Below are 23,468 nucleotides of genomic sequence, written 5' to 3' on the forward strand. Positions count from 1 at the left end.
GGGTACAGGAAAGTATGATACTTCGTCTTCTTTGACATTACCCAGCATTCTTTTCCACCAGGCTGTCACGAGCAGACAAGCAGCTGCTCTGGGACCAGCGCTACTATTGTCGGGGCTATCAGTACAGCCTGCCCAAAATCTTAGCCAGTGCACCCAGCTGGGACTGGGGCAGTATGGGTGAGATCCACTCACTTCTGCACCATTGGCCCCCTCTGTCGCCTGTTTCAGCCCTGGAGCTCCTTGATTCAAAGTATGTTTCTCTTCCGCTCCCTCTCTGTTTTATGGCCCACTTTCTCCTTTCCTTCTCACATTTTTACCATATGACCTTTTTAATGTGTCACTTCGGTCGTGTGATTTTTCTTATGTCTTGCTTTCAAACTTCAGATCATTTTTGACCACTTTATTGGTCTCATGACTTGCTTTATTACTGTCCTGTTATGGAGAGGGAGCTGAGCATGTGGTTAATGTTGTGTGTGTTATATTCAGGTTCGCTGACACAGAGGTGAGGAAAGTGGCCGTGAGCTGGATCGAGAGCAGCAGTGATGATGAGCTGGCTGACTATCTCCCTCAGCTGGTGCAGGTGCGCGCGCACACACACGTACACGTTTATGCATGCATCTTTTCCTCTATAAACAGCTTGTCATAGTGCTTTCTGTTGCTTAAACTATTAAACTAACAATTAAACTCAAATGTATTATAGTTTAAATTTATATTAAATGCATTTATTTTTATTAACTTTTCTGACCCACTGAAGTACATCTTTATATGTATTTTACATAACTGTTGTCTTTAAAATATGCTTCAAGTGTACTCTCTGATGCACTGACAAGTATGTGTGGTAAATTGCAGGCAGTGAAGTTCGAGTGTCACCTCAACAATGCCTTGGTGATATTTCTGCTGTCTCGAGCTCTGGGAAATGTCAACATTGCACATTATCTTTACTGGTAAAGTTGTTTATTAAAAGGATCATATCATAAATTTTAAGGGCGGTCAGTTAATTAAATATTTAATCACTATTAATCTCATAATTTTTGCAAATAATTTAAGTAATAATTAGTTTTAAAGGAAATACAATCTATCAGTGTTACTTTGGTGGAGAAAGGTCCGAAACACACTTTCTTAAAGTGATAACTCAACCCAAAATGAAATTTCTGTCATTATTTATTTACCCGTTTAAGAATATTGTAGAATACATAAGTGACTTTAAGATTTAGATGCAGTCTGCTGGGTTTGAATGTAGGCTGCTGAGGGATGCCGTGCAGGACCCAGCGTTTGGTCAGCGTTATGACCGCATCCTTGGTGCGCTGCTGTGTCTGTGTGGGACTGGACTGAGGGCTGAGCTTGAGAAGCAGACCAGGCTTGTGCAGCTGCTGGGTGCTCTGGCCGAAAAAGTACGGCAGGCAAGCAGCTCAACCCGACAGGTAAGCCATGGCTGGCATTAAAGAATACGTTTTATGATGTTTAACCTGTGTAAAATGCATCCCAAAAATTGCGTAACATTCCTTTTATACTTATATAATTTCATTTAGAAGTTTTACACATGCATTGGGTTTTTTTTTTATCAACTTTTTTTATTTTCTCCAAATCAACAAAACAACATCCACTCAAACAAACAACAGGGAGGGGGGAGCAACAGACACACCATCAACAATTTCAATTTGTAGTAAAAATGAGAAAACAGAATTCACATAGTCCATAGATTGACAACAATTGGACATTCCCAAAACGTGGAGAAAAGTACCTGCTGATACAGTGTTACAGATATGACAGTTATAGGTCGATTGCGGTTTCATTTTAAACCTATTGTAAGGAGTTATGTATGCCCTATGGATGACTTTGAAATGGATAAAACGATGAGCCAAGTTTTTAGAAGTTAAGATTAGATTAGACCACACACTCTCCCAGTCGACCGATAAATCAAAGTCTGTTAATTCACGGTTCCAGATTTTAATAGAAAGAGACTTTGCAGTGTGATCATTAAATTTCACCCAAAAATGAAAATTCTGTCATCATTTACTCACCCTCAAGTAGTTCCAAACCTGTATGAATTTCTTTGTTCTGCCAAACACAAAGGAAGATATTTTGAAGAAAGTTTATAACCAGGCTGTTTTGGGGCACCATTGACTTCCATAGTAGGAAAATAAATACTATGGAAGTCAATGGTGCCCCAGAACTGCTATGTTTCCCACATTCTTCAGAATATCTTCCTTTGTGTTCAGCAGAACAAAGACATTCATACAGGTTTGGAACTACTTGAGGGTGAGTAAATGATGACAGAATTTTCATTTTTGGGTGAACTATCCCTTTAAGTTTACTATATATTAAAGAAACAGATGGCCGACCAGAGGGTGGTGCGATCCAATCCCACATAGGATGAGAGGAAATAGGGGATGCCCTGGTCCCCTGGTTATCATATAAGTCACCGCACGTGTTTCTGCCCAATGTAGACCAAGAGGGCTGGACTAATGGCCGATTTCCACATAAAAAATTAAAGTTGTGCCATAAGGGTGTGTTGTTACAAAATTTGAAAGGTCCTCCCATCAGACGTTCCACCCTTTTTAGAAAAAAAAAAGTGAAGTCCTTAGATGTAGTATTCTGGATTCTCCAAAGATCGAATACATTAAGTCACATGGGTTAGCTGTAGTATCAGGGTGATATTTATCCAGTGCAGGATTTAAAACAGCATTAAAATCACCACCCATCACTAAAGGACAATCCATCTGCTCAAGTAATATATTGGAAATATTTGTGAGAAATGCACTGTCTGCCTCATTCAGGCAGTAAATGGAGACCAGTGCTAACCTGTCATTATGTATTTTACAGCGTATAAAAACAAATCTACCTTCATCATCATTCCCGGTATTTTCAATAGTTAAATGTAACTTGCTATCGACTAAGCTAAGCACCCCCTTTAATTTTATTACGAGCACAAGAGAAGCTGGCAGTTTATAATACTTGTTTTGAAATCGTGCCACATCGCATTGTTTTAAATGAGACACTTGTATCAGGGCACAGGAAATCGATTTACGGTGCAAATATTCTAATATCCGGGTACGCTTAATAGGAGAATTTAGGCCATTCACATTCAATGATAAGATATTCAGAACATGCATTGTGTGCTCGCAATGCCAAGATTCTGTCTAAGTGAAGAGAAACAAAAGCAATGCCATACTGCCAGTGACATGTAAACATTAGTATGTATCCTGGATACCAATCCACCTAGATGCATAGTCCTTTTAAAAGAAAAGCAGAATAAATAAAAGTATTGATGTCTGTTGAAGGGCATAGAAAAAAAAAAAAAAACAAGAACAAGGAACGACAAACAACAGAGTGTAGGTCTGCATAAACAACAGAAACAAATGTTGATGCGTGACCAGTCCACTTCAATGCAAGACATGTCCCCAAAAGGCCCACTGAGTCAAAAGCATAGTGATTGAACCTGCTCTCCATTAGCCCAAAGAATAATAATAATAATAATAATAAATAAAAATAAAGAAAATAAATCATTATTATTTACCAATCAGCGGAGGAACGTGCAGGGCAGGGGCAAGATTCCAAAAAGAAATTAACAAGTGTCCATGGCCACCTTGTTATTGTCCTCTTCAGGGCAGTTAGGATCACCACAGACCTCATCGTTAGTTTTCCCTTGTTGAGCTGAGAGGATGGAGACTGTAGCCGATGCCCTCCCGCGGCTTTGTAGCGCTGCAGAATACGTCTTCAGTGACGGTGAAGTAACAAAATCCTCTGCCTTTTGAGGAGAGTCGAACATCATCTGCTCCCCTTTGTGCCGTAGTTTAATTAGCGCCGGATAGGTGAGGAAGGGCTGGAGACCAAGTGCTGTCATCTTCTTCATGACTGGATTAAAGCTCTTTCTCTTGGTAGTTGTGGCTGGACTAAAGTCGGGAAAAAATAGTAGCGCGACATTGTCCTGCGTATATTTCACCGGTTATGCCTGCCGAGCACCCTTCAGGATCGCTGATCTGTCATGCCATCTTAGTACACGGAAGATGAGAGTACGCGGCCGATTGGAGTTCTTCCTTCTGTCATACATGCGATGGGTCCGGTCAATCTCGATGTCACGGCCTTTCAGGGAAGGGATCCACTTGGAAAGATTATCTCTGAGGAAGCCAGCTGCATCGGAGCCCTCTGACCCCTCCTGCAAACCTACCAGTCATAACTTCATACACGGTGCATTTTCAGATTTAAAACTTTGCAGGATGTTTTCATTCACTTAGAATGAAACTTTCATTCACTGTGTTACACACTTCATGAAAGGTAATTTTCAAAAATCCATAGTAGGGGCACTTTAATGCATACTTGCTGAATAAAAGTATTAATTTCTTTTAAAATAAAATCTTACTGACCCAAAATCTTGTAATGAATAGTATACATCTTTGCCAGCAGCAGAATCTTGTGCGCCTTTTTTTTTTTTTTAGTTGTTGGTTTATTTTCTTATATCCAGTAAGGATATAATTCTTTGAGTTCAAACCAAAGGCTTCTGGGAAACAAGTGCAGGATTTTCTAAACTGTTCAACAGCTAGTTCCAAAATCTAATTTAATAATACTGTTCAAAATATGATCTGAATAAACATCAAATAAAGGAAAGGCTACATAAGTATAACAGGAATCTATTGTTTTTTCTGTTTTCTTTTGGGTTTGAACAAAGGCCTGTTTGACTTTCAATCCTAGCAAAACACTTAAAAGTATTTTTCTCATAAGTACAATGACCTTTGACAGATTATTGGATCAATGGATGATTGTATTTGGATGAACCCTTGATCCCTCCAGCTCATCCAATTAGTACTGATATATTAACGTGTACTGATACACAATATGACAAAAATATATGGAAAACCAAACACCACACCCATAAGTGCCTGTTGAGGATTTATTTAAAAAATTGGCACTTCCATTTAGGCACAAGAGCATCGTTGAGGTCAGATATTGATATGTCTGGCTCACATTCAGTGTTCAAATTCATTACAAATGTGTTCAGTGGGGTCAGATTTAGGTTTTGTACAGGCCAGTCAAGGGCTAATCAATGGCTAAATCATTTTATATGGATCCTACTTTGCTCAAGGGTATTGTTATACTGGAATAGAAAAGGGTCCTCCCCAAAGCGTTGCCACAAAGTGGGATACGCACAGTTCTTAAGTGTCATTGTATTCTGTAGCATTAAGATCTGTCTTCACTAGAATTAAAGGGCCTAGCCAAACATGCTGTCAGAAGGGGGTGTTCACATACTTTTGGTCATATAGTGCCTCATCTTTTATCTCCCATGTGAACAAGTGGTTTACATACAGATGGAAACCTCTTCATAATGCTCTTTATTACTTGTAAACACATTTTATCGTGTTATGGCTTTGTCTGTCTTGGCTAAAAAGACGGCTGCAGGAATGAGTCCTAAAACCCAGGAACATATTAACGTTTTTGTACTTCTGATTCCATCGTTCTGAAGTCATTGGGTTTTTTGAATGGGTCATTGTTTAAAGATCTGAAATATGGTCTGTGGTTAACACAAGTAATTCTATTCTACGACATAAAATAAATTAGTAACAAGTGGCTAAATGGGACTACAGAGGTTGTCAGGGACATTGAACGTATCTGTTTTAGTTTTTGTTAATATTTTGAAATCTAATTTATTTTTATATTTTGTTTTCAATTGAATTTTAGCAATTTTGTTGTATTTTTTTGTCATGTTTATGAAAACGTTGCCTTTGCAGCTAACTGAAATAAAATAAGTTATATATATATATATATTTTATTTCAGTTAATGTTTATTTTATTTCAAGTAATGAAAGTTTTTATGGTTTAGTTTCAGTTAACAATAATAACACCGACACTCTAGCGCTCTTGCAAACTATTCTAACTCAAACTTCCCAACTTGTAGATTTTAAATAAACATTGATTTATTTTCCAATAGTTTTTGGAAGCTTAGGAGTTTGGTTACACTTTATTTTAAGGTTCAATTCTTGCTTTTAGCAAACCATTAACTACGACTTTTGCCTCAGTAAACTCCTAATTTCCTGCTTATTAATAGTTGGTAAGGTAGTTGTTAAATTTAGGTATAGGTTAGGATTAGGGATGTAGAATATGGTCATGCAGAATATGTGCTTTATAAGTACTAATAAACAGCCAATATGTTAATAATAGGCATGCTAATAAGCAACTAGTTAATAGTGACAATTGGTCCCTATATTAAAGTATTACCAGGAGTTTTGGGTTGAAGTCATGAGACTGTGGTTGTAGTTCATATCAGTCAAATTCTGTTGAATGTTTGTTCTTTGTAGATGCTGCTTCTGGAGGGTCTCGAGAGGGTACAGTCTTTCTTCCAGAAGAACAGCTGTCGACTCCCTATTACTCCCAGTCTGGTGGCAAAAGAACTCAATATCAAGGTGAGTACTTAAAGTCAACAAAATTGACCCTATTGAACCTACATTCTCAATCTGATGAATTAATTTTATCAGCAATTCTATAGAGGTTTCAAAAACCACAATGAGAAGGAACTGATCTCTTCAGTTCTCATGTCATGCCAGGTTTTGTTCCGTTTTGCTAGGAAGCATTCACATGTGATTTACTTCCTTATCATCCTTGCTCACTCCCCCCTCTTCCTGTTTCAGATGTAGAGTTTTGCACACTCAGCAAATTTGTCACTGAACTCCATCTCTTCTCCTCCAGTCAGATCTGCCCCCATTTCAAAGACCCTCTTTGTTTCCATGTTGAAGAAGAGAATCTAACTAAAACCCTGAGGCTGTTTTTGTAACATGGTGCTGCTTTTGTTGAAACTAGGCCTGCTCTTTCTTCAATTCCAACGCTGTACCTCTGAAGATTGCACTGGTTAACGCAGACCCGCTGGGAGACGAGATTAACGTCATGTTTAAGGTGTGTGTACAGTATAGTGAAGGGGCCTCCATAGTTAGAATGTATTCCTGCTGAGGTTTGTTATTGTTTTACATTACCTTAGTTTGACAGTAGAGACAGAGCAGTCGGTTTCTTTTTATATTAATTGCAATAGTGAGATCTTCCATTGAATTCAAACTATCAACATGCATGATTGATGGACTAGACTTCACTTAAAAAATGTACCACAGACAAAGAACTAAATTTAAAGTCTTATCTCAGTCATGAACATGCCCTCTAGTGGTGGAATCAGTAGTATAACAAATATCTTGTACCTACATATTTAACAGAGTTCTAGGTACTCTTGTTTTTGAGGTATTACTGAATAGCTTATCTGTCTTAACTGTAATTCAGGTTGGAGAGGATCTGAGGCAGGACATGTTGGCACTGCAGATGATTCGGATTATGGATCGGATCTGGCTGCAGGAGGGACTGGACCTGCGCATTGTCAACTTCAAATGCATCTCTACTGGAAAAGATAAAGGTACATTCTGCTCTACATTTAAAACCTATTCAACTATTTTCCAACTAGAATAAAATGGTTAAATATGTACATTTTAAAAAAATACTCTTATGATTTATATTACCGTTCAAAAGTTTGGGGTCTGTAAGATATTTTATTTTTTTGATAGGGGTCTTTTGTATTCACCAGAGCTGCATTTATTTGATAAGAAATACAGTAAAACAGTAATATTGTGAACAATTATTTTTTCCTGTTTTAATTTTATAATATATTATGTGTGTGTGTGTGTGTATATATGTATATGTGTATATATATATATATATGTATGTATGTATATATTTGTATATATATGTATATATGTGTATATGTATGTATGTATGTATGTATATATATGTATATATATATATATATACATATATGAATATATATATATGAATATGTATATATGTGTGTGTATATATATGTGTGTATATGTACAATATATTATGTAACATATTTTATATAGATAGAAAAGCTGAATTTTCAGCATCATTACTCCAGTCTTAAGTATCACATGATCCTTCAGAAATCATTCTAATATGCTGATTTGTTGCTCAAGAAACATTTCTTATTATTTCTTATTATCAGTGTTGAAACAGTTGTGTTCCTTAATATTTTTTGTGGACTGTTTGATAAAATAGGAGCAGCATTTGTTTGAAATCTTTTGTAAACTTATAAATGTTTTAACTGCCACTTTAGATGTGTCCTTGTTGTTTTATTATTTAAAAAAAAAATAACAATAATAAAACCTACTGACCCCAAACTTTTGAACAGTAGTGAATGAATAGCCTATGTAGGTACAACAAAAATGGCCTATTTAATTCTACGGATAAGAGAGAATGTTGAAAATTGACACACAAACTAAATTCTGACTTTGTGCAGTAAAAACTTGATATGACTTTCTTAAAAATGACTTTGTGAATGTACAGTAGCGTCTGCGTCTATTATAACATTTGTGTTTGGTTACACAGGTATGGTAGAGTTGGTCCCATCTTCTGAAACACTGAGGAAGATTCAGGTGGAGTACGGAGTGACGGGCTCCTTCAAGGACAAACCTCTCGCCGAGTGGCTCCGCAAGTATAACCCTGCTGAGGATGAATATGAGAAGGTATCTGGAAGATTATAAATAGCAGCTTTAGTCAAGACCAAGTTCATGTGGTTCCCTGGGTTGTTGAACTTAATCGAAACCGTCTTTTGTCAGGCCTCAGAGAATTTCATCTACACCTGCGCAGGATGCTGCGTGGCCACTTACATCCTAGGCATTTGTGACCGTCACAACGATAACATCATGTTGCGCTCCACCGGCCACATGTTCCACATAGACTTTGGGAAGTTCCTGGGTCACGCACAAATGATTGGGAGTTTTAAAAGGTAAACGATGAGTTAACGCCATGTGAGACTGCCCAGTTTGTGCTTTTGTTTGCTTTTATTACTCATTTTCTTTTCTCTCTGCAGGGACCGAGCACCTTTTGTCTTAACTTCTGATATGGCTTACGTCATTAATGGAGGCGAGAGACCCACTAGCCGCTTCCAGCTTTTCGTTGACCTTTGCTCTCAAGCCTACAACCTGATACGCAAACACTCCAACCTCTTCCTCAACCTGCTGTCTCTGGTATTATACAGCACTGCACTGCAAACAAAACAGTCATTTGTGTGTCATTCATAGAATCTTGTCTCAACAAGAAGGGCTCTGTGTAAATGTTTTTGCCAATATTAGATACGTGACATTTATTGCACAACCCTAATGACAGGAAGCTGTTTGCATAATTTTCTTCATTTAGGACTTTACTGTTTACTTGTTTATTGATCAGTTTTGTGTTTGTGTGTTCAACACAGATGACACAGTCAGGTTTACCTGAGCTGACTGGAGTCCAAGATCTTAAATATGTGTATGATGCTCTTCAACCTCAGACTACAGATGCAGAAGCTACCATTTTCTTCACAAGGTAAGATATATTGTTTGTTTGATTATTTATTTTGCTCTCTAAATAATATTTTTAATACCCCTCTCTTTTCCTCCACCTTTTTTTCTTATAGGTTGATTGAATCCAGTCTGGGCAGTGTGGCCACAAAGTTTAATTTCTTTATCCATAATCTGGCCCAGTTGCGATTCTCTGGGCTTCCCTCCAATGACGAGCCAATCCTCTCCTTCGCTCCCCGGACGTACACTATGAAGCAGGACGGCAGGATTCGAGATGCCTCTGTATTTTCATTTCAGAAGAGATACAATCCAGACAAGCACTATGTGAGACTAATTTTATAAATCATATATATAATTTAACTATTTTTGTTAATACATTAATGTTAATACATTAATACATAAAGAGGTAATAAAGCATATATATTTTATAAATCATATATATATATATATATATATATATAATGATTTATAAAATATATATGCTTTTATTACCTCTTTATGTATACATATATACATATACAGTGGGTACAGAAAGTATTCAGACCCCTTCACCTTTTTCAATTTTTTTATGTTGCAGCCTGATACTACAATTGTTTGAATTAATTTTTTCCCCCCTCATTAATCTACACTCCGTACCTCATAATGACAAAGTGAAAAAATTATTTTATATATGTCTGTAAATTTATTAAAAAGAAAAAACTGAAATATCACATTTACATAAGTATTCAGATCCTTTGCAACAACGCTTGAAATTTAGCTCAGGTACCTCCCATTTCTCTTGATCACTGCTGAGATGTTTCTACACCTTGATTGGAGTCCACCTGTGGTAAAGTAAATTGATTGGACATGATTTGGAAAGGCACACACCTCTCTATAAAAGAACTCACAGCTGACAATGCATATCAGAGCGAAAACCAAGCCATGAGGTCAAAGGAACTGCCTGCAGAGCTCAGAGACAGAATTGTATTGAGGCACAGATCTGGAAAAAAATTCTGCTGCATTGAAGGTTCCCAAGAGCACAGTGGCTTCCATAGTTCTCAAATGGAAGAAGTTTAGCAAAACCAGGACACTTCCAAGAGCTGATCGCCCAGCCAAACTGATCAATTGATGGAGAAGGGCCTTGTCTAGACTGGTGACCAAGAAGCTGATGGTCACTCTAATTGAGCTCCATGATCATATATGCAGATGGGAGAAACCTACAGAAGGAAAAACATCACTGCAACACTCCACCGATCTGGGCTTTATAGCGGTGTGGCCAGACTCAATCCTCTCCTCAGTGAAGACACTTGAAAACACACTTGAAATTTGCAAAACAGCACCTAAAGGACCCTCAGGCTCTGAGAAACAAGATTCTCTGGTCTGATCAACCTCAATTCCAAGCATCATGTTTGAAGGAAACCAGCTCTGCTTATCAACTGCAGAGCAGCATCCAAAAAGTAAAGTGTGCTGGTAGCAGCCTCGATGTTGTGGGGGAGTTTTTCAGAGGAAGGGACTGAGGGACTCGTCAGAGTAGAAGAAAAGCTCAGTGCACCAAAATATAGAGATAGCCTTAATGAAAACCCAGTCCAGAGTATTCGGGAAACCTGGGTCGAAGGTTCAACTTCCAACATGACAACGACCCTAAACACAACACAGCCAAGGCAACACAGGAATGGCTTAGGGACAAATCTGTGAATGTCCTAGAGTCGCCCAGCCAGAGCCCTGACTTGAACCCTATTGAACATCTCTGGAGAGACCTGATAATGGCTGTCCACTGATGGTCCCCATCCAACCTGACCGAGCTTGAGAGGATTTGCAAAGAATAATGGCAGAAAATCCTCCAATACAGGTGTGCTATGCTTGTTGTGTCATACCCAAAAAGACTCGAGGCTGTAATTGATGCCAAAGGTACTTCAACTAAGCTGCATTGTCAGCTGTGAGTTCTTTTATAGAGAGGTGTGTGCCTTTCCAAATCATGTCCAATCAATTTACTTTACCACAGGTGGACTCCAATCAAGGTGTAGAAACATCTCAGCAGTGATCAAGAGAAATGGGAGGTACCTGAGCTAAATTTCAAGCGTTGTTGCAAAGGATCTGAATACTTATGTAAATGTGATATTTTAGTTTTTTCTTTTTAATAAATTTACAGACATTTCTAAAATTCTGTTTTCACTTTGTCATTATGAGGTACGGAGTGTAGATTACTGAGAAGAAAAAAAATTATAATTTAAACAATTGTAGTAGTAGGCTGCAACAACAAAATTAAAAAAAAAAAAAAACTGAAGGGGGTCTGAATACTTTCCGTACCCTGTGTGTGTGTGTGTGTGTGTGTGTGTGTGTGTGTGTGTGTATATATGTATATATATGTATATGATTTATAAAATATATATATATATGCTTTTATTACCTCTTTATGTATTAACATTAATGTATTAACAAAAATAGTTAAATTTTCATAAAAATGATTACAAAATCAATGATTCTGAAAGAATGTATTTTGTAAATATGCTTAGTGTAGGAAGTATATTTTTCTAATTTTACCTGTTTTTTTCATATCTCTTTCAGACGTATGCTATACGGATCCTTAGGGAAGGTCAGAATGAGCCGCAGTTTGTCTTCCGCACCTTTGATGAGTTCCAGGAACTGCACAACAAGTTGACCATCCTTTTCCCTCTGTGGAAGTTGCCGGGGTATATGAGTTCACCTCTTGTACCATGGTTTGTCAAATTCTGAACTTTTATGTTCCTAAGAGTCTTTTTCCTGTTTATAGATTTCCCAGTAAAATGGTGCTGGGACGCACACATATCAAGGATGTGGCATCCAAAAGGAAGGTGGAATTGAGCAGCTATGTGCACAATCTGATGAGGAGCTCAACAGAAGTCACTCAGGTGGGTGAATTGAAATTTTACTTACACAATTGTTGCTTTAATATGTTACAAAATATAATTGTAGTGTTTTTGGTTAATCTCTGGGAGTGACGAGTCACTCAAATCAATATGCATTGGTGTTTAGTAACACTTTTATGTTCTACAAGTCTTAATATTCTATTTATTTGATTTAATGAATTTTTCAGCAGCCATTACTCCAGTCTTCAGTGAGAAATCATTTTCATATGCCAATGTGGAGCTCAAGAAACATTATCATCAATCCTGAAAGAAATATCAAGATTAAAGTTAAATTTAATATTCTTTGATTAATAGAAAGTTCAAAAGAACAGCATTAATTTGAAATAAAAATCTTTCATAACACTTCTTTACTGTCACTTTTGATCAATTTTATGCATCCTTGCTTAATAAAAGTAATAATTTGTGGTATAATACTGTAAATGTGACTGATTTTTTTTTTTCTTAGTGTGATCTTATCTACACTTTCTTCCACCCTATTGCGAGAGATGACAAAACCGAGGGGGTTGAAGGACTCTCTAAAACTCCAGGTATGTGTGTCATATTTTGAATGTAATCTTTTTTTTAAAGATTAGAGTGTAACGCACCACATTATCATGTTTTTTTTCATATATTTGTTGTCTGTTTGGCAGATATGCCTCCGTTGAGTCCCACCACTGGCCGCGTGGAGGGTGAGGTGAAGCTGTCAGTGTCCTACCGAAACAGCACGCTCTTCATCATGGTCATGCACATTAAAGACCTGGTAAGAAATATCAAAAGCAACCGTCCTCAAAGTGATCCCAGTTTCTGTTCAATCCAAAATCTCATCCGTTTTTTTTCTCGCAATCACAGATATCAAATGACGGTGCAGACCCAAACCCTTATGTGAAAACATACCTTCTCCCAGACCCCCACAAAACCTCCAAACGCAAAACAAAGATCGCCAGGAAAACCAGGAATCCGACATTTAATGAAATGGTAACTAAAACCTACCTATTTAACCATGCATGCTTTATTCTAAAGCTAATACACAACTTCCTTCTCTCTTTGTTCGTAGCTGGTGTACAGTGGCTACAGTAAGGAAACCCTGAAACAAAGGGAACTTCAACTGAGCGTGCTCAGTGCAGAGTCTCTGCGAGAGAACTGCTATTTGGGTGGCATCACCCTCAGCCTTAAAGACTTTGACCTGAGCAGAGAGACTGTCAAGTGGTACAAGCTCACAATGGTGCCCTACTTTTAGATCCAACGATTACTCCCCACCAGTCTTCCACAAAAGGTGATGAGACTGCATCAAGTGCCCTTACAGGACCACTTCACATTCCCCCCCAGCATCCCTCTCTCTCTCACTCTCTCTCTCTATGACACTAATCAAGGTTGAGCCTTTGTTGAAAGAATCAATCCACCTAACTTGATGTGTGAATTCAACATTTGTGTTCTGTACATTTGGAACTTAAAAGGACCAAACGGCTTACTTAAAGAAGAGTTTATATTATTATATATATACATATATATATATATATATAAGAATATATATAGAGAGATTGACACTTGTATTTTTAAAACTGCTCATTTTTACACTTTCCTTTTCTACATATGCAAATAAGAAACATTAAAAGTCTGTATGGTTTTCAGCTATCAAAACAAGCACAGCAGAGTTCACTGTGCTTTTGATAATGTGCCAAATGAACTGAACAAACTCATGACCACGTCCCTTTAGGGAACAATAACAGGGTGCCTTTACACGCTCTCCTTTCATTTTCGCTTTTCTCAGTACATTTGTGGTTTAAAAAAGGCCCTGTTTTGTAAGATAATGTAGTATGTACTTCCCATGGTGTGATCAGAGTTGCTCAAGCTGTTTTTTTTTTTTTTTTTTTTAATCCACCAATGAATTTGTATAACGAACCCTCTTTAAAAAGGGAACAGCACCTGTGGCTAAAAGCTACTGCCAGAGCTCAGTTGAATCATAATCTATGAGTTTACCAGGAGGCATTTTTAAAAAGATGTACAAGATTGTCATCACTCACTCTGCAAATAGTGATCTGATTCGCTGTTTTATGACTGATAAAAATACATTTTGAATGGATATTAACATGGCCAGTTATTTATTGGTTTTCTTAACCTGACCGAATCAATGTTTGCTGTAATTCTGTCTCTCTCTTAAGGAAAATTAAATGTTTTTGAACACCTCTCTGTATAATTTTTGTTCTGAGGTTTTTTGTTCCCGAGGATAAAAATATACTTGAACCAGTAGGGGGCAGGCAAGAAACATACAGAGTTTTTTTTTTCTTTCATATGTTCAGATTTGGTTGAAACGGTTTTCATTTTGTTATACAGTGAGTTACTTATATTATAATATTATAATTAGGTTTAATATTCTTGTTATTGATGAAGACAAGTTAATTTCATGCCTTGTGATCTCCATTGTTATTTTAGTATCGTCTATATACTATTATAGTAGTAATTGATATTTTGAATTAGCTTTGAATTTTTAATTTTTTTTTTTAAAGTAATTTTATGTTCTTTTGATTTTTATTTTGCTTTTATTATTAATTATAATCAACCTTTTTTTTAATTGTTTTAGTAATTTGCGTTCTTAAACTTTAAGTTTTTCTTATAACACGTTTATTTTATTTCTGCTTATTTCAATTAAAGATCAAAATGATTATAGTTCTAGATAACAATAACAACACTGGTGATTTGTGGCTAAAGCTGCCATTGAAGATGTGCAAGAACATCTTAAAGGGATAGTTCACCCAAAAATAAATAAATAATTGTCTTCATTTAGGCATGTTGAGCAACTATGGTGAATTGTATCCTACTCGTGTTGAATTACTCATGCCGTGTTGTTCCAAACCTCTATGAAGTAAATGGTAACCAAATCTGTTTAGTTCCCAAAATTCATTTAAATATCTTCTTTTGGGTTCCACAGAAGAAAATAAAGTCAAAATGTTTAAAATGATATGGTGGTCTACACCTTTAAATCTTTGACCCTCACACACTAATGATTTCTGCTACGGTGTTGGTGTGATCCTTAGGGACTCTTGTGGTGTGGCCCAGGTGCGTTTGTCATTTGGCAGTAAAATTCTAAAGGTCTAAAATGCCTGACCTCAGATCTGCCAGCGTTTCTGTACCACCTAATTAAACAGACTGCTGCTGTGAGACACCATCTGGAGAGAAAGAGAAAAGCAGTCAGGCCAGTGCACACATTTGCTTTGTGCTTTGAGGATGGAAAGACAATGCAAAAGAAATGATAATGATCTCCAACTGTCTCCATTCAAATAATACGTTAAAGGCATTTGAGGTTTACTCCATGTATTTGACTTGCGACCTGTAAAGTAATTGTCAAGTAGGCTACAGTTAGATGCGTTGTCTGTCACAAATATTTGTACCACAGTAATGCACAGGAAAATGAATGAAAACACTAATTTAAGTTTATTACCGTATTGACCCGAATATAAGACGATGTTTTTTCCTTGGAAATACATCTGAAAAAACGCGGTCGTCTTATATTCAGGGTCTAGACTTTGACATGTCAGTAATACACCCACAACAATAGGTGGCGCCAAAAACGCATAAAACGAGTGTGCCATGAAATATGTAATGTAATGTGTGTTGTAAAGATCGCGAATGAAAACAAATGAAAAAGAAAAGCTTACAGCAGCATGGTCGTGACTGTCATGTTAGCCTGATGGGACCAAACTTCCTCTGTAAGTGATTTTAAAACATAAGACAGTACCCAGATTTGAAGACTACAATAAGATTTCACGTCTACTGATAATAACATTTTGGTAGGCTACTATGAGTTGGATAGCCTAATTGTTATATAATTCAGATGGGCTACCTGTTATTTCAATGGTATATCAAAATTTTCCAATGTCATTGTTGGTACATTTTACCAGTATTTACCATACTTTCAAAACAAAAAATAGAATTGGGAAAATATGCAATATGAAAATAATTTAAGAATAAATGTGTTTTACAGCGAGAGAAAACAAAACAAAACAAAAAACAAAACAAAACAAGATTTGGTTTTTAAAAAGCCTTTTTCCAACAGGTACATCTGGAAAAAGGGGGGTCGTCTTATAATCAAGGTCGTCTTATATTCGGGACAATACGGTATATTAAATTAAGCATATTTGTAATCTGGGCAGCAGTTTTTATTTAAGTGTATTAGGTTGCACTTTCTTCTTGAGTCCAGTTACTTACTGATAAGTCTGTTACAGATTAAATTAATATAATATGACCTGACATATGTTTTTTTCTAGTAGTAGAGCGATGTTCAAAATAGCATGACGGAAGAAACAGAGTAACAAGGTTTGAAATTTGCCTCAGCAATAATAAGCGAGTTTAGTGAGGCTTTATCTGAAATAATCTTGTGTTATGTTTTATGCACAATTCAAAATGCCTTAAAGGGACTTTGATCCAGTCTGGACGTAGCGAGTGCAAAAACGTAATTTTTCCACAATTCAATCATTATTTTATCACAGTAGATATAAATAAGTGAATAATAATGGGTATAAAATATATTTCCACGATTATATAGTAAGCTTACTGTAACTGCGTGATGTAATAGTAGCAATATGTAAACCTGTTGCTTCATGCCGTTTCACATGGGACAACAAACCGTGCGTCACTGGACTACGCTACCATGTGGGCGTGGTTTGTTGCGAAAGAGGGCGGTGCCAGTGTGAGTGACACATAAGCGATCAAATCAAAGGTCGCACGGTTGCAGGGCTGGAGATATTTGTTTATAGTGGAGCGCTTTCTTAAGTTGAAGCCGTCTGTCACAGTCACACGTTCGTTCGGAGCTGCTGTACACGGGACTTGGTGATCATGTGGACCTCAGCAGCTTTCGCTCGGAGTTAACGCTCACATATCTGCGAAGATGTGGTTCGCAAACTTCAAAAATCAGCCGATAAATTACGACAGAGAAAACAAACCAAGGGACGAATATCAGAATACGTGACAGGGTATTGTTTGAAGATGGAAAGGAGCGCATCTGAGCGGACCGCGCTGCGGCGGTTTGGGGACAGCGGCATGATGCTTCTGCCCTGGACTAAACAGATCCTGACGGTGCTGTGGGAGCACCTGCGACTGCTGGTGCAGGTCATCTGCTGCACTTTGATTTCGGGTAATTCTGGTTTTACTCGTTCATATATTTGCATTGAAATGTTTTGCTATCCGTAGCCTATGCATTGCAGATTTACATAGATGCACTTATCTAACGTTATCATTATGATGTAGATCACTGTATAGATATATTATTCTTATAGATTACAAGTGCAAACTAAAAAAAAAAAAAGTGCTGTTGGTCAATTCATTTGCATTTGTACACTTTTGATACAAGATTTGCATATTTGTTCATTTACATTCGTCCGAAACGAAACGTATTTTCTTTAGAGGAGAGGGACATAAAAGTTAATAGTGATGCAATATTGCATTTTAAACCAAATAACTCAGGGATGCAGGGTTTTTGTTTATTATAATATAATTATGAATATTTATAGTCATTATGAGTATAATTTTACCTGGCTAATATATTTATACTATTTTTTATTATTAATATTTAATTTGATTATTTATTATTATTGTACACACATACATATTATTATTTATTTTATAATGAGAAGGGACAAAAACGTAACATTAAATATGGATTGTATTTTTCTATCAGTATTTTAACATTTTATTATTGATTAAAAACATATTCATTCATCTATCTATCAGTCTACCTATCCATCCATCCATCCTAATATACATTTCTATTATTAATTATGAGAAAGACCTCTATTTATGACCTAAGGTAATTTTAGTAACTCTTTGTTTGGTCCCCAGTTTTCCAGATGTTCAGGTTTGAAGTCCACCTTAGAATTACAGATGAGACAGGGCAACACATTCAGCACATGACAAGTGGGTCAGGAGACCCTTCTGACAGTTTCCTGCTCTCATCTTTGTTTGAAAACAACAAAAACATAGTGGTCGGGGGTTCCAATCCACTTTCAAAATTCGGCAGGGACCCATTCGACGTGAGCTCCAGAGCTGTCCTGTCCAGTCTGGTCAGCGATGAACTCTGTTGCTCCTTGGTGGATGACCTTGTGTCCCACGCAACAGAGTGTCTCAATGACACTGAAGACCTCTATATTGGAGATCACTCTATGTGGAAACATGGATACGACTGGACCATATTAGGAGGATCAGAGAGGAAATGCGGAGAGAACACCTGCACGTTTACTGCACATGTGTCTGGGTTTTCTGCAAAAGAGTTCGTAAAGCATCAGAAGCCCATCGGTGATCCTGATTCATGTAGTTCATCTACAGAGGATGTTCAAGCTCCATGTAAAGTGCAGTCAGTCGGTCAATTCTCAGACAGCGAGTTCAGCTGGGGAAGCACAGACAGCTCTTGCTTTGAAGGAGAACGAGAGGAGAATGACAAGCTCTGGGACCTTCTGACCAGCTCGACAGATCCATATCACCCTCTACACTTCACGGCATGTTTGTCCAGTGCGGTTCCTGAAAAAAGCAAAACGCAGGTGGTTTTGAAGGCTGAAAGTCCCACTGTATCACAGTCCACTGCATCTACAGGCTCCGACTCTTCCAAACCAGGTTCTGAAGATGAAGAAGAAGAGGCCTTATGGAGATCCCTCTCTCAGAATGATGACCCATATCACCCATTGAATTTCAGAGCCCCTCTTCAAAGCTCACCAGCTACATCACTACCTTCAAAACATGATTCGCCCAGTGACAACACACAAAATAAAACGGATAGACTATTAAAATCTTCAAGACGCTCAAAGCCGCCATTACCATCAAGTAAAGTTGCTCGCCATTGCTGCCACAAATTACCAGTTGAGACATTATCAGCGGTGCCATGGAGAAGACATGTTGGTCTGACTGCCCTTCAGGGCAACCAAAGGAAATGTCCCAATTTTAAGAAGGTAATTATCAGTCTTAAAAGAATAGTTAACCAAAAAATGAAAATTTTGTCATCATTTAATTGCCCTCATGTTATTCGTTCTTGTTGAAGTATTTTGAAGAACCAAACAGTTGTTAGTCCCCATTGACTTCCATAGTAGAGGAAGAATTACTATGGAAGTCAATGGGGACCATCAACTGTTTGATTACCAGCCTTCTTCAAAATGCCGCCTTTTATGTTCAACATAAGAAAGAAACTCATACAGGTTTGTAATGACATGAGGGTGAGTAAAAGATGACAAAAATGTAAATTTTTTTTAGAGAACCATCTCTTTAACTCTTGTCACTGTTGTTTAGCGAATTTTCACGATTTGGCAACAGGTTCAAGTTGCTCACTCAAACTTGCCAAGCTGACCAACAGAAAGCTGCTTGGTTTGAAAGTGATTTTATGAAACTGTGCTTCATAAATCACACCAGTATTGACACTATTGACCATTTTGCCTGCAAAATTTTGCCAAAAATTTGCTAATCTGACCGCACCTTTATGACACTTATGTCAACTGTCAATCATTGCTTGCTAACAGCATGTTGCTAATGTTTTCCAGGTGAAATTTTCTCCTATCGTACAAGTCCACAAGATGCAAGCTTGGTCCTTTGCTTTTCAAGCATCTCGTAAGGGACCGTGGGAGGAGTTTGCACGGGACAGAGACCGTTTCCGTAAGAGAATCAATGAAACTGAGAAGGCCATTGGCTACTGTTTTAGTTTGTCGCACAGGGAAAAGCTGTGGGCCTATAAGGACAGAGTACAGAAGTAACCAGCCCTTGATCTGCAAAAATTGGTTTCTGATTGTAATTATTGATCTTATAGTTCCCATGCCAGCCTCTAGACTGTTATATTGACTTAAATTGACATTTATACCTCATTGCTGTGTCCCAACACACATTGTACCTTGACTGCTACTGAATGTTGCTACTGATTTGTTTTTTGTTGTTGTTGTTGTTTTTTGCTATGCCTTACAGACTCTTCAGTGCGACTGATCACACATTTATTTTTTAACTCAAATTGTTGATATGTTGGAGTACTAGACTAGTGTTATTTTATTTAAAGAGATAGTTCACCTAAACATGAATATTCTGCCAACATTTACCCTCATGCCACTGCCAATTCCGAAACTTTCATGTGAAACGCAAAATAAGACTTTTTGAAAAATGGCATGAAAGTCAGAGGGTCCAGTGTTGTTTTGGAACCCACTGACTTTCATTGTATGGACAAAATAGTTAAGTAAAGATTCTTCAAAACAAAAAATAGTTCAGTTATAATTCTTCAAAATATCTCCTCTTGTATTTCACAAAAGAAAGAAAGTCTCACAGGTTTGGAATGATGTGAGGAAGAGTAAAAGATAACAATTTTAATTTTTGGGTACATTATACCTTGTTTATTCCAATGGTTTTAAATGGTGTGAAAATAGGCTGCTTTTTATTATTATTCATTATGTTGATGAAAATGCAAAAAAAAAAGATATAACAAGACCAAGTTACAATGCACCTCGATGTTTACATTTTTCTATATATAGATATATATATATATATATATATTTGTTCAAATACACTACTGTTAAAAAGTTTTCAGTCAGTAAGTTTTTTTTTAATACTTTTATTCAGCAAGAACACATTCAAATGCATCACAGTTTCTTCGTAATTATTAAGAAGCACAATTTTCAACAATGATAATATTAAATGTTTCTTGAGTGTATATAATATTTCACAATATTACTGTTTAACTGAATTTTGACCAAATAAATGCAGCCTTGTTGAGCATAAGAAACTTCTTTTAAAAACGTTTAAAAATCTTACAAACTCCAAACTTTTGAGCAGTAGTGAATATGTAAATTACATCCTAAACCATATGTCCTACAAAAACAGATGCTGTTATGTTTGCTACATTTGACTTCACAGTTTGTACGTGAGAATAAATTAAATGACAGCAAGTTTTTTTTTTTTTTGCTTTTATTTCTGTTTTATTACTCTTCAAATGTTCTATTATCACATTCTGCATGTGTTGAATGTACAGTTGTTTCCTTGCACACTGTGTCCTGACTCATTTGTTTTGGTTCATCTTACTAGTTCATTGTGTCTCAGACTCTGACTGTAGAGGTACAGAACTCCTGCGAGACCATCATGTGCAGCCCCTGTAAGAGAGGGTTAAAAACAAAGCGTGATGAAACTCTCTCCCTTGAGAAGAAATCAATTAGCATCTCCCCTCGACACATCAGCTGCAACACAAGCTTGCATGGTGCAAAGACAAGCAATCGTTTACGCAATCTTTCATGCTGTGACAACAGACTGCAGGTCTAATTTAATGGTGCTTTGTCCTGGAGTTAATTAGATTGCATTTCAGACATTTATTGATAACGTAAAGGTCGACACACATGCTATTATGAAAGTGTTTAACACTATTAGCAATAGCTGACTGGTTGTACTTTACTTTTTGCTTGTTGAAACAGTGCCGGTTTGAAAGCAACAGATCGGAGAGTAGTTTGAGGAAGGGTTGGTAGCTGGACGCATGATGCTAGTTGCATGTGGCGCTGCTATGGTGTCTTCCTCTCCTAAGGTGCCTTCACCCAGGTGACCTTGGTCTCTAGGCAACCAAGCACAGCACTATTTGGCAATGAGAGGATTGCATATGATTGCAGCAGGGGCTGGTGTGTTGTGGGAGGGCAGCCAGCATGGCCCCAGCCTCTATTACTCATCCTGGAGAGTCCAAAGCTTGTGAAGGGGGATCTCTGGAGTCACAATTACAAAGCACTGACTGCCTGATGCAATAGAGTAGTCAGCAGCCACAGTGTGCGAGACAAAAAAAACCACAGGTAGTCAGACACATCTCATGTTACAGAGAGAAATTCGCGCTGGATTGGTTATTATTACATAGTCATTTTTAAATAGTACTGAATGTTAATAATGTGAACGGTCAGTGTACATTAAGTGGTTAAAAACATGAACATGAGTCATTACAAATGGTGATGCTTTCCTGTAAAGATATTTGAATATTCAAATCAGATGCAGCAGCTTCACAGAGTCGTTTTGTGAATGTGAGTGAGAGGCAACATGAATCCTTTTTTGGAGATAGCAAATTGATCATTGTTTGGAGGCAATTTATTTTGCTGCCTTCAGTGGAGCAGAATTTTTTTCATGTCGTTCCAAACCTGTATGAGTTTCTTTCTTATGTTGAACATAAAAGAAGACATTTTGAAGAATGCTGGTAATCAAACAGTTGATGGTCCTCATCCTAATTCTTCCCCTACTATGGAAGTCAATGGGGACCAACGACTGTTTGGTTCTTCATTGTGGCTTGACACAATCCTGTCTCTGATCTCTACAGGCAGTTCTTTTGACTTCAGAGCTTGGTTAGGCCTTTTATTGAGAGGCGTGTGCCTTTCCAAATCACACCCATTCAATTGAATTTGCCACAGGTTAACAGGTTAAAAGGGTTTGAATCATTCCTTAGCTGCTCGTCAATAAAATCAGACTGCCATTAAAATCAAACCAGATTGCTAAAAGCTGTTTTATACCAGAGAATTAATGATATAGGCAAATTCAATGTAGCCCGCATACATTGATTTCTTGAAATTAGTTTTTGCAACAGCAGCTCTCTTTATGTTCACACAGGCAACAGCATGAACTCACAGCTTAACCATAAAGACTGACACAGTTCACCTCTCTTCAATGGCTAGCTTTATGTGCTGCATGTCCATTGAGCATGTATTGTAGCCTATCCTTCCTCATTATATTCAGTTAAGACCTCTGCTTCCAGGCCGCAACACAATTATATATATATATATTAGTGCTGTCAATCGATTAAAAAAAAAAAATCGCGTTAATCACAGTCGTGGGCTGTGATTAATCATGATTAATCGCAAATTTAAAATACTAGGATTTACCTGTAAATGTGTTGAAAAAGAAATGCATGAAACTAGTTTAAGGAAACAGAACCTTTCACACCTCCGCCAGGTATGAGACATAACCCTTATTATTCTTTTATCATTATTCTTTTGTTTTTATTCAGCCATTATCAGCCTTTATACTGGCAATAAAACGTTTACCGAGCCACATCACTTCAATCCCAGTATACATTTTCCCAACTATTATAAAAAGTATTTCTAAATAAATAATGTTACAACAAAACTAGGGCTGCAACTAACGATTATTTTAATAATCGATTAATCTGTCGATTATTTTTTTCGATTAATCGATGAATCGGATAAAAAAAGAAAAGCATTCATTTCCAACCCTTTATTCAAAAACAGAACTAAAATCTTTAGAAAGTGCACAAACATGTTGCTCCTTGAACATCCCTGAGCTGTTATAATAATAA

General features: G+C 37.1%; 2 protein-coding genes across 2 annotated transcripts in view; both read left to right on the forward strand.

Moving 5' to 3' along the window:
• pik3c2a (phosphatidylinositol-4-phosphate 3-kinase, catalytic subunit type 2 alpha) overlaps positions 1 to 14,370 on the forward strand; it is a 38,258-nt gene extending 23,888 nt beyond the window's left edge. The window contains exons 16-33 of the mRNA XM_058751100.1: positions 62 to 250; positions 487 to 580; positions 850 to 944; positions 1,241 to 1,421; positions 6,291 to 6,395; positions 6,790 to 6,882; positions 7,255 to 7,384; positions 8,374 to 8,510; positions 8,604 to 8,773; positions 8,858 to 9,014; positions 9,239 to 9,348; positions 9,440 to 9,647; positions 11,868 to 11,992; positions 12,073 to 12,190; positions 12,654 to 12,735; positions 12,838 to 12,947; positions 13,037 to 13,162; positions 13,242 to 14,370. Of these exons, the coding sequence (XP_058607083.1) occupies positions 62 to 250; positions 487 to 580; positions 850 to 944; positions 1,241 to 1,421; positions 6,291 to 6,395; positions 6,790 to 6,882; positions 7,255 to 7,384; positions 8,374 to 8,510; positions 8,604 to 8,773; positions 8,858 to 9,014; positions 9,239 to 9,348; positions 9,440 to 9,647; positions 11,868 to 11,992; positions 12,073 to 12,190; positions 12,654 to 12,735; positions 12,838 to 12,947; positions 13,037 to 13,162; positions 13,242 to 13,424 (2,413 nt within the window). The 3' untranslated portion in view covers positions 13,425 to 14,370. The remainder of the gene's footprint in view (positions 1 to 61; positions 251 to 486; positions 581 to 849; positions 945 to 1,240; positions 1,422 to 6,290; positions 6,396 to 6,789; positions 6,883 to 7,254; positions 7,385 to 8,373; positions 8,511 to 8,603; positions 8,774 to 8,857; positions 9,015 to 9,238; positions 9,349 to 9,439; positions 9,648 to 11,867; positions 11,993 to 12,072; positions 12,191 to 12,653; positions 12,736 to 12,837; positions 12,948 to 13,036; positions 13,163 to 13,241) is intronic.
• A 2,512-nt stretch (positions 14,371 to 16,882) lies between these two features.
• ppp1r15b (protein phosphatase 1, regulatory subunit 15B) lies at positions 16,883 to 22,835 on the forward strand. The gene is made up of 3 exons (XM_058752333.1): positions 16,883 to 17,315; positions 18,020 to 19,119; positions 19,702 to 22,835. Exons 1-3 carry the CDS (start codon positions 17,168 to 17,170, stop codon positions 19,909 to 19,911), a joined length of 1,458 nt encoding a protein of 485 aa, XP_058608316.1. The 5' UTR covers positions 16,883 to 17,167; the 3' UTR covers positions 19,912 to 22,835.
• The last annotated feature ends 633 nt before the right edge of the window (positions 22,836 to 23,468 follow it).

This window comes from Onychostoma macrolepis, chromosome 18 (genome assembly GCF_012432095.1).
Source record: "Onychostoma macrolepis isolate SWU-2019 chromosome 18, ASM1243209v1, whole genome shotgun sequence".
NCBI classification, from domain to species: Eukaryota; Metazoa; Chordata; class Actinopteri; order Cypriniformes; family Cyprinidae; genus Onychostoma; species Onychostoma macrolepis.